Below are 17,205 nucleotides of genomic sequence, written 5' to 3' on the forward strand. Positions count from 1 at the left end.
GCCGTTGACGGACCTGTATGATGCGCCCGTACGATGGTTCTGAGGTGCCCCCATCACAGAGGGTGCTACCCTCAGGGCTGTAAGACGGCTCTGAGAGCTCAGATCATGTAGGCATGAAACACTGCTGTTCCTGTGTGTGCTGGGGAAGCTGAAGAGGCAGAACCAAGAGAAGATGTGCAGGACACGTGTCACCGTGACAGAACCAGTGACATGGCAAGCGGACTGCTCTCTGGGAAGGGCGGTGGCTGCACAGACAGGGACGTCACGTGGGACCTGTGGCCGTGACAGAAGAAAGCGCACAGCTGCCTACCTGATTCACTAGGAAGCAGAGGACACGTTCCAAATGTGCGTAACCAACTCTTCAAAAAATATTACAACTTGAGAAAGTGCAATACTGAACACTGAATTAACAGATTAATAAGTGTTCTAAATAAAACTGAGATGACATTGTGTCACTTTTCTACTACTATTTTTTTAAGAAAAAAAAGACAAGGCCCCTTTTCATCTCACGTTCAATTATGAGTAAATCCTTTAAACTACTCAGAACTCCCATGTTTACGACTGCGTGACTCATCACAGTTTATCTGAAGAGCAGCTCTCACTTTCAGGCTTCTAACCAGCGCTTCCAGGAAGCTGTTTCTAAGAGCGCATGAACCTCTAGAGGGGCTCTGACCACCGACTAGGCTTCGAGGCTTCGGGACAACACTTCTAGCCCCTCAAACTCTCTCACCACCTCCACCATCCTTCCCTTTTGCCATTTCTTCCTCCACGAGGGGAAGGCACTTATCCAAGGGAGCGGCACTCACTAAGACCAATATTCCATGATGCCCTTAATTTCTCCTATAAACCAAAAAATGCGAGATGGAAGGAAAGAAAGGCAAAAGGGAAAAGAACCCGTTATTTCCTGTCATTAAGATGTGATAAGTAACTGTGATGGAAAAAAGAGAAGTTCATCTACTTATCTACTTTGAAATTATTTTAATTTAGAAATAAAAAAAATCTTGGAAGAAAAAAAAACACAAAAGATACAGGCAAATTTTCACTCCATGAGCTTCTTGAATCCTCACTTGTTCATCAATCCCCAAGACGAAAAACACTGTTTTAAAAAGGTATTCAGCCACCACTGTAACAGAAAGGAGAAAGACGGTCAATTTTGAGTGTACCTAAGACTTTAATAATAATAATTGAAATGCAACACGCTGTAAAATTTTATGGAGCCAAAACCAGCTATTTGGGACCCACACCTACATTCCCCCAAAAGAGCACCAAAGAGAGAAACCAAACCTGAAAATCCTGGAACTGAAAAGGGCTTACAGACGACGTGGCTGCTGGAACAGGCGTACCTGCCCAGAGCCAGAGTCTTCGTCTGGGAGGCAGGCTTAACCGTCTAGCCTAACACCTTGTTATGTAACAGGACGGCTGGTCGAAAACTTCCCATGTGCTGTACTATCAGTCATTTGGAGTCAAGGATACAGACTAGCACTAGTGTATCTTACCACGGTCACTCAAATCCTGGTTTATTAATGAAAAAATCACCTATTCTACAGAACTTCTACGTTTCAAAAGCATAAACATTAAAACTGTATACAAGACATACTTTAGAACTGTGGTGTCTGAGAAAGAACAATTCCAGTACTAGATGAAAGCACCACTCCCAAAGCAAATCCTCCTGTATCTTTACTTTAATGCTAAGTATTGTAGGTGCTTTATCACTAAATGGTATTGCCGAAACTCAAACACCCCAAAATATGTAACTCCTTCAAATCATAACCCCGTGGATATTAATTTTGCCTGTACAGAAGAGAAAAAAATTTCATCATAAGGGGAAAAAAATGTGGTGATTCAGCCTAATGAGAAAGAAGCTTGTGTTTATATTCTATTTGCTAACATCTCAAAACAATTTAAAGAGAGATTTAGGCTCTTCCCAGCAGGAAGAAGATTTCTTAGTTTTATACCTCTCACAGCATATCATGAAACGAGTAAATTTTCTGAAAGCCTATCTCAAAAAATGTTTTACTTGGCCTTCATTTTAATGTAAAAACTATCTAAAGATAGATTTTTAACTCTTTAAACTCTGAAATAATTTCGTTACTAGAAGGAAAGTTTTCTAAGCAACTTGCTTCCAAAAAGTCACAGTTCAACATTCTCTGACAGCAAGGGTGCCTGCTGCGGAAATGAGAATTCAGAGAAAGCAAATTTCTAACACTGGTTTCAAAAATCTACTGGGAACAACTGACGGACGAAAGAGTCTCAACCCCAGAGGGACGCGCTGAGCGTGCTCTCTCCTAAAAGGTACTTTAGGCCGCAAGGCAGATAACGAACTAAAACATGTGCCAACCCGACACTGGGATGAGTAACAACACCGTACAGATTAAAAATCCAGGCGTCCTCCACTCACTGCAGCGGTCATTCGAGAGGAACGGAAGATTTCAGCCGATAGCAAGAAAGCACCCGAGCAGGCACTGGGCTCTAAGCAAGCACTGGATTTTGAGAGGCTCATGAAATGCCAACTGGAGCCCAAGTGAGGCAGGTGACCCAGAAAGAGCAGTGTCTCCAAAAGAACCAGGAGCAGAGGCGGTCTACACAGCAGCGGGACCCAGGCTCCCAGCCAGGGGCTGAGCTTCACGAACAGGCATGTGACACAAGTGCTGCCTGCTTCCCTCATGCCTCAGCTCCCATGCAACGGAGATGATGATACTGCCAACCTCAAGGGCTGTCCCAGCAGTTTGAAAGGTCCCCAGCTCACAGCAAGTGCTCCGTCAGTGTCAGCAACTATTATCACCATCACACGCATCAGAAGTACAGAACCAGAAGCTGTTCCCTTCATCAACAAATACCAACTCCAGGCTCTCGATGGGCCAAGAGCGCTCTGGACGAGGTTCTGCAGTGTGTACACACACGCACACACGACAAAACACAGAGGTACGGTCATGTACTAGTACTGCATGACCAATCAGTGAACACAGCCACCTAAAGAAGCACCGTCAGTCCCACTGCCTCGGACACAGCCTGGAGGCAGGGGGCTCACCGACGCTACCCCCGCCCCTGAAATCACAGGAGCCCAGGGCCATGGAGGCTCAGCTTTCCTAATTCTGTTTTAGGATTCACTCAGGATTCCACGATCCCACAACTGGCACTTCTCATGAGGACCATTAACAGAGATTTCTGAACTCATGGAGGAGATCTGAGACTTGGTCCTTTCCAGATCGAACTTTCCATGATCCTAAACTATCCCTCCGCGTACTTGTGCGTAACAGCTACGATAACCTACTTAAGAAATCCACTGAGGAGTTCCCATCGTGGCGCAGTGGTTAATGAATCCAACTAGGAACTATGGGGTTACGGGTTCGATCCCTGGCCTTGCTCAGTGGGTTAAGGATATGGCGTTGCTGTGAGCTGTGGTGTAGGTTACAGACGCGGTTCGGTTCCCATGTTGCTGTGGCTCTGGCGTAGGCTGGCGGCGACAGCTCCGACTGGACCCCTAGCCGAGGAACCTCCATATGCCGGGGGAGCAGCCCTAGAAAAGGCAAAAAGACAAAAAAAAAAAAAAGAAAAAAGAAAGAGATCCATCTTATATCACGCAACCAGTCACTTGCCATTTCAAAGACAATCTCCACCGGCATCCATAGTAAAACATCTGGCACTTAAATCCTATAAAATAAGCCTAAAAGGCTCATCTTCTGATTATCTAAATGACAGCGAAGGCTCAGAGGCTTAAGCGTATACAAAAACCACAGAGCAAGTAAGTACTGCAACTCCACTAAGTCCTTACACCCAACACAACCGCCCACAGCCGACCCCGCTAAGTGCACACTGCCGAAGGTGTTCCATCAACCTGGGGTGACTCCTAGAGGCAAAAGCATTCAGAAAATAAGGTAATCCCAGTGTTTTCTGGTCTTCTCTCCTCCTCGCTAACACCCCTAAAGGTTAAAACGCCCTCCCACCAGCATCAATGCCTCATCACAGTAACCACAACTTCCGTCCAGGTTCCTACCTGCCTAAGTCACAGATCCTTCCTCTAACACGAGGAAGAACCACTGCCCTCACTGAATGAACTGGGCACAGGGCAGCAAGGTGGGCTGTCCACGGTCATGACAGCTGAAAAGTGCCAAGAAAGAGGGTCCGACCTAAGCATCCGGTCCAGGGCGCGAAGTCCACCACCAAGGGGATTTTCAGGTGGGGAGCAGTTCGGAGGTCTTGCTGACAGGCGAGGACACGGCACAAAGAGGACCTGGATCTGATTACCGATTCTGTCACTGAATACTTGCTTGGCCTCATACTGAGTGTCTTTAACTCACCTCCTTGATCGTTTTCATTAAAAATAATTAGTGCCTACAACAGAGCAGCTATTACGTAAGATATAGAGTCACTGTGAATTATCTGGTACTCAATAAACATCAGCAGACTCTACCACATCAAAAAGTCAAAAACACATGTGTATTAACAGATAGCAGCTGTCAATTCCAATAACTTGCCTTTTCACTCCATCTCAGATACGGTCTATTTCAAAAAGTTTACTTACACAATGATGTTATTAATAGGAATATGGATCAATTTCACAAAAAAACCAATGAATCCCATTATAGCAAATCCTATTGCTGTTGCCATGGCAATCTTCTGGAACTCTAGATGTAAAAACACAAAGTTTACATTATTTTTTGCACTCTCACTGTACATATAGATAAAAAAAAAAAACAAACAAACTAGCAGTGTTATAAACTTACAAATGGACCCTTCTCCTGATAAGTACATACTTTTAAACAAAACAAAATATTACAGTATTAATAGTAAATTATTTGACAGATTTTTATATTTTCATATTTTACTGGCATTTAAGGAAACATAAAAATAAAATGCATGGGAGTTCTCACTGGCTGTGGCACAATGGGATCGCAGCGTCTTGGGAGTGCTGGGACACAGGTCTGATCCCCGGTCCAGCACAGGGAGTTAAGAATCCAGCCTTGGACCTCCAGTCGTGGTGCAGCAGAAACAAATCCGACTAGGAACCATGAGGTTGCGGGTTCGATTCTGGCCTCGCTCAGTGGGTAAAGGATCTGGCGTTGCCGTGAGCTGGGGTGTAGGTCACAGATGCGGCTGGGATCCCATGTTGCTGTGGCTGTGGTGTAGGCCAGCAGCTGTAGCTCTGATTAGACCCCTAGCCTGGGAACCTCCATATGCCGTGGGTGCAGCCCTAAAAAGAAAAAAGACAAAAAGACAAAAAAAAAAAAAAAAAAAGAATGCAGCCTTGTTGCAGCTCCAGCTTAGATTGTGACAGTGGTTCAGATCTGATCCCTGGCCTGGGAACTCCACATGCTGCAGAGCAGCCGAAAAGTAAATATACAAATAAATAAAATAAAATGCCTGTTCATGCTAGTGAAGCCATCAACAAGCAGTGAAATTTTACCTTCTTAGCAAATGACCAGAACACCAAAAAAAAATGAAGAACAGAGAAGATACACAGTATTTGTCTTAAAAATTTGGTAACATTGCTAAAAATATCAATTATAAGAGCACAGAACATAACTTTTTATAAACAATAGGTCCAGCCTATTTGATATCATAATTAAGCCAAAAATAATGCTTGAAAATCCAAATCGGGTTGAGTACAATTTTATGCAGTGGTTTCAGACCCACATCATGTTCCCACTTAACGTTCTTTCTACAGGGATGTGCTCCGGGCACTCTGGACGCGGCTGGTTCCATTAAATGAGGCCAAGCAGGCCTCTATTCCTTTCACGACACTTTGGTTATGACTGTCCTCCATCAAAGATTCTAAGCTCTACAGCAGCAAGGACTACTCCCTATTACACTTTTTGGTATTATATTATCTATATACTCTATATGTCATATAATGCATTATATTATATTCTCTATTATATTCCCAGGCAGCTGTCAATAAATGAACAAAGACAGACAAATTCTGATGTACCTTTTAACACATGAATTATGATAAAAAATTAAACTTTCTAGGCTGGCAGTAACTAAATTGTTGATTTCTTGTGAAGATCTTTTTTGTTTAGGGAAGAATGGGGGTGGGGAGGGAAATGGCACAGCAGGGCCAGCTGCACAAGATTTTCCAGAGCGGAACTATGAAAGACACTGAAAACTCTGAAGTCATGAAATAGGACTAGGGCAAAAGCACCATGGAATATAAGGCTCCAACAAATAATCTTACATGATTAGAAAATACATAAAACAGATAAACTTATAAGGTGTATAAAAAGCACACAAAATTTAGGAAAAAATATGAAAAAGCCATAAAGCAAAATAAATAAAAATGTTATTAAACAGGAAGACATTAATCAAATAAAAGCCTTAGAAAATGCAAAGGTCTGATTTTTTTTCTTTCATGTCAAAGCTACTACCTTTTCTATCAGGTTTGGTGCATCTTTTAACCAGCCGAATGGAGTCCTTCACAAACTGCCGACTTGGCTCAACGAACTGCATCACCTGATCCATGATGCCTACTGAAAAAACAAACAAACAGAAAAGATGCTCACTGGTGTAATTTATTATACAGCAAAGTTCTCCTGAGTTATGTCACCATGTAAATGAGGAGTTCTGGCTGTGGCTCAGCAGGTTAAGAACCCACCTAGTATTCATGAGGATGTGGGTTCGATCCCTGGCCTCCCTCAGTGGGTTAAGGATTTAGTATTGCTGTGAGCTGTGGTGTAGACTGGCAGCTGTAGCTCCAATTCAACCCCTAGCCTGGGAACTTCCATATGCTGCAGATGCAGCCCTAAAAAGAAATGAAAAAAATGTAAATGAGACTAACCTGATATGGGTCAATTTCTTCTCATGGGGGGGGAACAGACTCACAAGTGTGAAGTGACATTATTTTTGGAATCCCCAGCAGAGCATCAAAACAAAGGCAGTTAGACAACACAGGTTTGGCCCAAATTGTTATCAGCGACAAAGGGCACAAGCTCTTAATGTCATAGGGCTCTCACTGCTAAGGCTAAGCCCCTGAGGAGACACCCACTCCTGACCCACCCTGCTGTCTTCCTTCTGAGGAGGAACTAACAGCATCAGGACTCAGTAAGTACTTCCTACATTTTATTATAAACTCCACAGACACCAGTGTCCAGTGAGGTGAATGTCAACTGTGGTGCTGCAAGTCTAGAGTGGAGACAAATGTGGTTCAGATTGTTCCAAACCTCGGCCAAACAACACTTGAAGAGTCCATGGACTACTAGGTACAAAATTTTCAAATTCCAAAGACTGGCTGAACAGATATCCAGGTTCTGAGAAGCTATCAGCTAAACTCTAAATCTTTACATGTGGACACACCTTTTAAGGAAAAAGGGCTACATGTTTTACCACATAGTTTCTTTTGAGAACCCTATTGCAGAAGAGCAGGGCCACCCGGTATAGAGCTAAGGAAGCCAGCTCACTGTTGGTACTTTATTTCTAGTGCTTGCGGCAGAGGCCAGGCACACAATACTCTATAAATTTCTGCAGAATGAATGAATGAATGAATGCCACCCGTAAGAGAAGGTGGTGGTTCAAATCCCTTTCTTCCCTTTTTTCAGCCTCTCCAGGCCCAGTTCTCTCACCCACTGTGGAATAATGCATATGAAACACTAAAGCACGCTAGGAACTCTACGAACATCCTGGGCCAGCTACGCTGGGTCCCTCCTACACACCTGTCCTCGGCGATGAAACCGAAGGGCCCTTTCTCCAAACACAACGCACAACACCCAGCCCTCTGCACCGAGCATCAGGGAAGCGGCCTGAAACCCAGTAGGATCCCCCGGCCCAGCCCCACCCTCCCATCCCACAGGCCGGGACTGCGCTCTCCCGGTCACTCCGCCCCACCGCCCCAGACGCAAGCCCCGCGGGACCCTCCGCCGAAAGCGACCCCGCACGGGTGGCCGAGGCGGGGATGCAACGCCCCGCCCGGGGCCAGAGCTCAGCCTGGGGGCCTCGTCCCCGACGCCCTGCAGGAAGGCGGCCGGAGGGCTGGCCCACGCCCGCCGTCTCCGCTAGCCCCCACAGGTGGCCCCAGCGCCCGCCGCACGGGAACTCACCTTCTCGCCGCCGCCTCCGACTCTAGAGACACGTAGCACAAGAGTCCGCACACAGACGCCCACCGGAACCGGAAGCCGGGCTCGGCTACCGCCCGCTCACCTCTCCGTTCATTGGCCCATTGGAGTGACGTCAGCGCGCAGCCGCAGTAGGACGCCTCGGCCTCTCTCGCTGGCGGGCACGCACAGTGTGGCCAACGCTCCGGGTGCAGCGTGGGCGGGGCGTGCTCCTAGGCCCTCCGCCGGGTGGGCGCCAGACCTAACCCCACCGACCCACCGCCGGCTCCGGCTCCAGAGACAAGTAACACAAGAGTACGCAGACGCCCACCGGAACCGGAAGCCGGCCCGGCTACCACCCGCCCACCCCTCCGTTTCATTGGCCCATTGGAGCGACGTGGGCGCGCAGGCGCAGTCGGACGCCTAGGCCCTGCTCTCGGACCTGCGCACGGAGTGCGGCTGAGGCCCCGGGGGCGGTGTGGGCGGGGCACGGGTGGGGCACGCTCGCAGGCCCTCCCTTGACCGCGGGTCGTGGGGCGGGGCGTGCTCGCAGGCCCTCCCACTGTGGGCGGGGCGTGCTCGCGGGCCCTCCGCAGTGTGGGCAGGTCGGGGGCCGGGGCACGCGTGGCCTGGCCTGCTCACGGCTGGTTGCTTTTCGATCGGGTCACCTTTGCTGGAAGGCCCAGCGGTCGGGCCATTGGCTCCTATGGGCTTCGTCGCGGGCGGTGACTTTTTGTATTTAATTTTACTTAAATTTTTTTTTTTTTTGCCATTTCTTGGGCCGCTCCCGCGGCCTATGGAGGGTCCCAGGCTAGGGGTCGAATCGGAGCTGTAGCCGCCGGCCTACGCCAGAGCCACAGCAACGCGTATTTAATTTTATTAGTCGAAGTGAAACTATAAGCAACGTGGTGTTTTCTATGACAGACCTAACGGGAGACGGTCTCCCACCCCAAACCTGGCCTTCCTCCGTGCCGTCCTGGGACTTCCGCTGGGCTGAGGCCGTCATTTGGGGTTCTCTGGATTTGCACTGGGGACTTAGAACAACATGTGTGTGTTATGTGTGGATTTGCAGACACGGACACAAGGTGGTCACTGGTGAACTTGTCAGCCTGTGATCCTGTGTTTTTAAAATGAAAAGCTCTTTTGACCATTATTTATCGAGCATCTACTGTGTATAACGCTCTACTAGGTGTTCTGGATAAGCCAGACTTGTCATACCCTCCTATCATGGTCTTGTAAGGGAACGCGCAGGGTAGGGAGGGGAACAAGAGAACAAAATGATTATGAACGAAGCTACATGGCAACTAAAGAGGGGGTTGTGGAGAGGGCGGAATCAAGGTCACTGCAGGCCTCTCCGCAGATGTCACCTGGGCTAAAGGCCTAGGAATGAGGAGTAACTCAGACACGCCAGTCTGTCCAGAAAAGTCTTAACATTCTTAAAACTGAGGCAGAGTTCCCTATGAATTTTGCCATCAGTATGGACCACCCTCAGGACAGTGTGTGGACACTCTGTAAAATATAGATTCCTGACCCAACCCACTCAATCAGACTATCTGGACGTGTAGATATTAGAAACTTTACTTTAGGAACTGACGCTTTCACACATGTGAACTCAGCACTCAGCTGGTCCTGAACTGCCTTTATTCCTGTGGTGCCCTGGTCATGCTCCTTTGTTAGGCTAAGAGAAGATGTGTGTCACAGACCCCTGCTTTGAAAAATTTCTACTCTGCTTCAATCCCAACACATCCTGTAGTCAAATATCCTGTGAAGTAAGTGTCCACAGGCTCCAGTGTTTTTCTGTGACATGGAACAAAAACCTGAAATCATTTCATCACATACCTGGAAAACCTCGGCTCTTACCTGGAAAGAAAGCTATGTCCATCGCCCCAACATACTTATATTATGGCCGCCACGCTGACCCTTTATAGCCCTGATATTTAAATGAATATATATATATACACACACGCATACACACATATATCTTCACGTGTAAGTGATTAGAGTTCCTCCTTGAATTCAGAACTTATGCATGTAGATTTGGAAATACCAAATGTTATACAAGTGCAACACAGCCTTTCCTGGGGAAGGGGAGAGTGGAACTACACCACTGCAACATTCTTATATTTCTCATGAAGTGGTATGCTAGTAGGACTATGTTAAGAATCCAACGCTAAAATAAATTAAAATTGCAAAGCTGTAAAGCTGAAAAATCCGTCATGTATCAGAATGGTGCTCGGAGAAATACACAGTTAACCTAAAAGAAGGTAGGAAAGGAAGAAGAGAGCAAAATGAAAAACAAAGCAGTCCAAAATACCAAACAAATAAAACAGAAAAACAAATATAACCACATCTATAATCTCATTACATCTAAATATAATTTTTATATTTAAAGAGTCCCCTTAAAAAAACACCTCGGGGAGCTCCCTGGTGACTCGGCAGGCTGAGAACCTGGTGGTGTCATTGCTGTGGCTCTGGGTACTGCTGTGGCTCAGGTTCAGTCCCTGGTCCCAGAACTTCCACATGCTGTGAGCTCAGCCCAACAACAACAACAACAACAACAACAAAACAGAGGTCAAAGTGATTTTAAAAAACACTAAGATTTAACTCTATGCTGATTGCATAAACACACTGTGAATAGGACGACACGTAGGTTGCAAGCAAGTAGATGGAAGTACAAACAGTAAGAAGACTTCGTCAGAATTTGGTACCAGGATTTGCTGACATCTGACAATATTAGATAATGTAGACTTTAACATAGGAACTACTGAAGATAAAAAGGGGGGCATTTTGATAATGATAAGAGGTTTACCCTTCATCAAAAAGGTATATCAGTTATAAATTTGTGTGTCCCTAATAACTGAGCTTCAAAATACATGAAACAATAATTAACAAAAAGTTGGAGTTCCCGTCGTGGTGCAGTGGTTAATGAATCCAACTAGGAACCATGAGGTTGTGGTTTAGTTCCTGGCCTTGCTCAGTGGGTTAAGGATCCAGCGTGCCGTGAGCTATGGTGTAGGTCACAGGTGCGGCTTGGATCTCGCGTTGCTGTGGCTCAGGTGTAGGCCGGCGGCGATAGCTCCGATTAGACCCCTAGCCTGGGAACCTCCATATGTCATGGGAGCCACCCTAGAAAAGGCAAAGACAAAAAATACAAATAAAAAAATAACAAAGGTCAACTCTACAAATAAGAGGGAGATTTTAACAGTCTTTTTCAGCAATTTATAGCATTAGATAAAAAAGAAAATCGGCAAAAAGAAAAAAAAAATCTGAATTAGTCTACAAGTGAAGCACTTTCTCCCCCAAACCGTAAACATACATTATTTTCAAGTGCACATGGTAACTTTACCAAGATAGGCCATACTGGGTTATAAAACAAGTCTTGTATAAGAAAATATTTCAATCACACATTGCTTTTTTCTGACCACTGTGGAATTAAAATATAAATCTCTAACGGCAAGATACCTAGGAAAAAATCCCAACTATTTTGAAAGTTAAATAACAGACTTCTAAATAAAAGAAAATCCAAAGAGTCAAGAAGAAATCAGGAGGGAAGTTAGAAAATAATTTGAACTAAATGATAATGAGAATATAGTATATCAAGCTGCAAGATACTACTGCACATGAGAATGCTTCAAAAGATGGACCACATCAAATCTGGACGTTAAGTACAGTTTAATCAGAACTCTTATAGCTGTTGGTAGGAGTGTAAAATGGTACATAGTTTTATAAAACTATGACCCTCATGTCAATTTTATTGAACTCTTATTTACAGAAGAGATAGACAAATATAATCACAAAAGGCTTGTACGAATATACAGACGAAAAACTAAAAGTGAGTCAGGAGTCCATCAGCAGGTGAATGGATGAACAAAAAGATCTATTTCCCCAATGAAATGCAGTTGCACAACTGAGAAAATATATACGTGGGTGTATATACATGTATGTGTCTGTGTGTGTGTGTGTGTGTGTGTGTGTGTGTGTGTGTATGCAACAACACTGGTGACTATCAGAGAGTGCGTGGAAGAAGGCTATGGAAGAGAGTAAGTGCTGTAAGTTTGTAAGAAGTTCTAGACAAGGCAGAATTAAGGTACGGAGAGAACAATGCTTGTCGGGGTGGGGATTGAGCAGGAGAACGAGGGAATTGAGGAGTGAAAGTGATAGATCTTGACAAGGACTGGGTTACACGGGGGTCTTGGTTCAGACGACTTCAGCAGAATACCATCAACTGGATGGCATGAACAATGAGCCAGTATTTCCCACGGCTCTGGGAGACGGAAGTTCCAGATCGGGGTGCCAGCATGGCTGGGTTCTCCATAGACAGTGTCGTCCTGGTTTACAGAGGTCTGCCTTCTCCTGGTGTCCACGCACGGTTGCCAATCCCAGCCCTGGAGCCCCACCCTCATGGCCTGCTTCCTGCCAAAGGCCCCTCCTCTAAGTGCCATCACCTTAGCGCTTCCATCGATGAATTTGAGGGGGACACAGGCAGCAGTCCATAGCCACACTGTATGCATTTCTCACAACCCATCAAATGGGTTTTCTTAAAGTCTGCATTCTTCCTAAAAAAAATAAAGAGTGTACCCAGATATTGAATCCTAAATCTGGTTAAATGATATAACTGCTGACAGGAATGAAGTTACAGGTACAAGGAAGCAGACACTGCAAACTCCTAGTTGTGGTTGTGTGGGTATTCACTGAACAATACAACATTTTATCCTCATGTTAATAATGTTTACTGAAGTATAGTTGACTTACGATGCTGTGTTAGTTTCTGCTGTACAGCAGTGATTCAGTGACATACACATATATCTATTCTTTCTCAGTTTCTTTTCCCATATAGGTTATCGCAGAATATTGGGTAGAATTCCCAGTTCTACAACAGCAGGTCCCTTTGCCCAATCATTCCGTATACTATAGGTTGCATATGCCAGTCCCAAACCCCCAGTCCATCCTCCCTTGGACCACTCCCCTTTGATAGGGTGAGTTCTTTTCTGTGAGTCTGTTTCTCTTCTGTAAATAAGTTCATTTGTATCAGTTTTTTAGATTCTACAGAGAAATGATACCATGTGGTATTTGTATTTGTCTTTCTCTTTCTGACTTACTTCTCTTAGTATGAGAATCTCTGGGTCCATCCATGATGCTGGAAATAGCATCACTTCCTTCTTTTTTATGCCTGAGTAATACTCCATTGTGTATATGGACTGCATCTGCTTAATCCATTTGTCTATTGATGGACGTTTACATTGTTTCCATGTCTTGGCTATTGTGAATAGTGCTGCTGTGAACATACAGGTACATGTATCTTTTTGAATTGTAGTTTTGTCCTGCTCTATGCCCAGGGGTGGGATTGCAGGATCACAGGGTGGTCCACATTTAGTTTCCTGAGAAGCCTCCATGCCCTTTCCCATAGTGGTTTACCTTCCCACCAATGGCGTAGGAGGTTCCCTTTTCTCCACACCGTCTCCAGCATTTGTTGTTCCTAGACTTACTAATGATGGCCATTCTGACTGATAGGAAGTGATACCTCTTGCAGTTTTGATTAGCATTTCTCTAATAATTAGTGATGCTGAGTATCTTTTCACATGCGTTTTTTGCCCATCTGTATGTCTTCTTTGGAGAAAAGTCTATTAGGTCTTAGGCCCATCTTTAGATTGGGTGGTTTGTTGTTGTTGTTTTTTTAATATTGAGCTGCATAAGCGCTGCTTCTGGCAGCCGGTCTACAGTCGTTTTGTAAATTCTGTGTTTCCGCTCTCTGACTACTTCTCTTCTGTTCCACCTGCTATGACTAGATTATTCCCAATTGGTGCTCCACCTGCTATGACTAGATTATTCCCAATTCTGTATCTCTGACCAAGATCTTGATAAGGGGGGGAGGCACCATATATACATAGCACATATATATATTTAATTTTTAAAGGGAATGAGGAACTTCTAAAATTATACAATTACCTATAGGGTGGAACAGGGATAGAAGCTAAACCTAATTGAACATAACTAGTCGTTGTCATTTTGGAACTGTGTAAATATTTTGTAGGATTATTTAAAAACTCATTTATTTTTCAAAAAGCAATTCCTAAGACTTGAAAGTAAAGGAAACATAGAGCAATTACTCCAAAAAGACTTTGGAAGAGTATCTGTGTGGTATAAAGATGAAATGAAAAGTGTAGGAATCTTGAAGAGATTTTAGTCATTGCGCTTTTGGTGGGATAGTTGGTTATTGTTTGAGACTGTTACAGACATCTCGTTTTATTGCACTTTGCTTTATTGTGCTTCACAGATTTGGGGTTTTTTTTTTTTTTGGTTTGAGGGGTTTAGTTCTTTTTTTTTTTAATTGAAGGTTTGTGGCAACCTTTCATTGAGCAAATAGATTAAACCCATTTTTCCAACGATATTTGCACATTTTGTGTCTCTGCGTCACATTTTAGTAATTCAATATTTCAAACCCTCCACCAGCAAAAAAAGACTACATTTCACTGAAGGCTCACGTGAAGGTTAGCACTGTTTAGCAATAAAGCACTTTTTAGTCAAGGCATGCACATTGCTTTTTAGACATAATGAATGCTTTTGCACATTCAATAGACTCAGTATAGTGTAGACCAGAAAATGTGTGTGACTTGCTTTACTGCAATATTTACTTTAATGTGGTGGTCTGGAACCGAACTTGCACTGTATCCAAGTTATTCCGTAATGTTTGAGTATTATGGGATAAGCAGGTGAGTGATTATGTTAGTGTCAAGAAAACCAGAATTTTCAGAGCTGCTGAATGGAAAAGCAGATTAATGATAGATAAGTTTAAATTAAAAGCTTATCATCTTTGGTTTGAATTGGAAACGTCAGTATGAGTTATCAAGTATTTTCTCTGAAAGCGAATAAACAAGACTTCCTAGTTCCAACCCCTGAAAGGCCTAGAAACAGTGATGAACTCAATAGCAGTGAGCTCTTTCACCCCTGCCAAGACCAGCTCAGCAGGTGCGGACTGAAGAACGGGTGCTGTGGACTTAAGAAAAAGTTAACAGAAAACAGGACCCAGAGCCATTTATCTTAATTAAAGGTGGGAACCGGGGGACTCAAGGTCTCAGTGACCAAGAAACCACACTGCTTGTATTGTGCTCTTTCGGATGACCTCAAGTGAGGAGGGGGTTATAGGTGCAGGATATAGCTCTTTTATTATTTTAAAAGTTCTTTTATTATTTTAAAAGTCAAATAGCCAGTAGATGGCTAAGCTTTTAGTCTGACCTTTAGGCATTTAACAATCATTAGCATTGAGGAAGCTTGGTCTTAGCTATCTCTGCATCGCATCTAGAGAATCCCCACTGTGCTTCCTTGCCTATCTGTGGCAACCCGATGCCCAGGTTTGCACCCGTTCTCCTTGCTGATGCATATTCTGCTCATAAGCCCCTGGGGCCATGAGGTTCCTCTTTCTCTTATTTTAACAGGACATATCATGCTGTGCAAAAACGTGCCAGTCTGCACAGGTCCAGCGTGCCTAGGCCAACGCATTATGTCCTCATTCAGCTGACCCCAGGAATAACTTAATGCCTTTTGATCTTTGTTCTTAAGCTTAAGTCATCTACCGTCACTGAGACTGTGTTTCAAGCAGGAAGATGGGGTAAAGTAAAGCAGGACAAGATGGAGTTTTCAGCAGAGAAAACAGAAGCAGCGAGGCTAAGAAAAGACTGTGGAAACCTGTCTCCCGACAACCCCCCCCCCCCCCCCCCCCGGATTTCAGTCTCCAAGCACTGTTTGGAGAAGCGGCGAGGACTCAAGGCGGAGGCAGGGAACTCACAGGATGAGCCTGGACGGTTTTACTAGAAGACTAGCGGAGTTTTATCAAAAGGACCTCAGGAGCTAACCAGAAGAGTTTCCTGCTGGCCCAAAACGGGACAATTTAATGTCAATAAGGATGATAAATGCAGTGCCCTGAAACACACTAAGTGTGTTTAAATCCGTACATTTATAGTGAAAACGTCTCAGTCCCCGTTGGAGAACATAAAGGAAGCATTTAATTATTTTGAAAACTAGCCAATAAAGTGAAAGAATCAAGCCTTTACCCTGATTTTCCTAGAGAGTCTAATCAAAATCATTGATGAGGGGAAACTTTTTATAAAATTATCCCAGCTAACACGCAGTGGCAACAGGGAGTCCCAGTTGTGGCTCAGTGGGTTAAGGACCCAGCATTGTCTCTGTGAGGACGCAGGTTTGATCCCTGGCCTCGCTCAGTGGGTTAAGGATCTGGCGCTGCCGTGGCTGAGGCCTAGATCGCAGATGCGGCTCGGATCCTGTTTGTCTCCTTGGAACCGTGGCCTGGTGACAAGCATTGCTTCTGTCCCTGCCTGTAGCACAAAGCTGCAGGCACAGGGCAGCGGGCCGGGCTCCAGCTGTGTTTCCTGTGCTAAAGATATGCATCCTGTTTTCCCCTCTGGCACAACGCCTTGCCCTGACCACTGCCTGGTCCCAAGTGCACCCAGTTACCTGGGGGTGGGGGGGGGGGGCTCGCTCTCAGATGTTCCTCTGAGCCGCACAGGCCTGAGAGCCCTGCCCCGCTTGGGGTCGTGCTGCAAAGGCTTTTACTCTGGAAGGTTTCCCTTTGAATTTTACCTGAGCTTCCTATGAAACCCTCAGACTACTTTTCTCCAAAGTAGGAAATATTTGTGGAAATTCCCAGCATTTCTTTCACTCTCTTTCTGGCATTTAAGACTAAGGCCAAGGGGCTATGCCAAGCCACGCCAGAATATTTTTTTCTTTTTCATGACGTACAGAGGTTTATGGCATGAAGGTGAATGCTTCTCCTTATTTAGTTCTTGCTCTTGGGGGTCAGCAAACTCCAGCTCACAGACAACAATTTGGCTCAACACCTGTTTTTGTGAATAAAGTTTTATTTGCAACTCAGTCCCGCTCATTCATTTCCTTGATGTCTAAGGCTGCCTTAGAGGCCATCTGGCCTGCAAACGTGAAATACGTGTTATTGGGCCCCTAATAGAAAATGTCTGTTGCCCTTTTAAGAAGACGATAGAGAGACATCAATAAAACCAAAAAAGATTCTTTGAAAAAAATCAATAAAAATGGTAAATCTATAGCTAAGTGCTAAGAAAAAAAAAAAAAAAGGAAAAAAAAAAAAAACCTCCACAAGTTTCAATATCAAGGTTGAAAGAGAAGACATCACTATCAACCCTACAGACATTAA

The 17,205-nt window shown here is 44.7% G+C and overlaps 1 protein-coding gene across 3 annotated transcripts; it reads right to left on the reverse strand.

The window, feature by feature from the left end:
- Positions 1-963: 963 nt before the first annotated feature.
- Positions 964-8,113, reverse strand: SEC61G (SEC61 translocon subunit gamma). 3 transcript variants are annotated; one of them, XM_021063933.2, is made up of 4 exons: positions 8,031-8,113; positions 6,366-6,464; positions 4,523-4,625; positions 964-1,123 (listed from the first exon to the last, which is right to left on the reverse strand). In XM_021063933.2, the coding sequence occupies exons 2-4, from the start codon at positions 6,457-6,459 to the stop codon at positions 1,114-1,116; spliced, it is 207 nt and encodes a 68-aa protein (XP_020919592.1). In that variant the 5' UTR covers positions 6,460-6,464; positions 8,031-8,113; the 3' UTR covers positions 964-1,113. The 3 variants fall into 3 exon arrangements, with proteins under 3 accessions (XP_020919592.1, XP_005667966.1, XP_084834710.1); XM_005667909.4 differs by having other exon boundaries at positions 6,366-6,467; XM_084978584.1 differs by lacking the exon at positions 964-1,123 and having other exon boundaries at positions 4,495-4,625; positions 6,366-6,467.
- Positions 8,114-17,205: the final 9,092 nt, after the last annotated feature.

This window comes from Sus scrofa, chromosome 9, assembly GCF_054392235.1.
Source record: "Sus scrofa isolate SSC_HxYL_T2T_F1_AM1 chromosome 9, Sscrofa_HxYL_maternal_Yorkshire_Landrace_v2.0, whole genome shotgun sequence".
NCBI classification, from domain to species: domain Eukaryota; kingdom Metazoa; phylum Chordata; class Mammalia; order Artiodactyla; family Suidae; genus Sus; species Sus scrofa.

Excerpts from the sequence above, each read along its gene's own strand:
- SEC61G (XM_021063933.2), bottom strand. The coding sequence starts at position 6,459 with ATGGATCAGGTGATGCAGTTCGTTGAGCCAAGTCGGCAGTTTGTGAAG. Across the intron at positions 4,626-6,365 it reads CACCAAACCTGATAGAAAAG|AGTTCCAGAAGATTGCCATG; the intron begins GTAGTAGCTTTG and ends TTTTACATCTAG.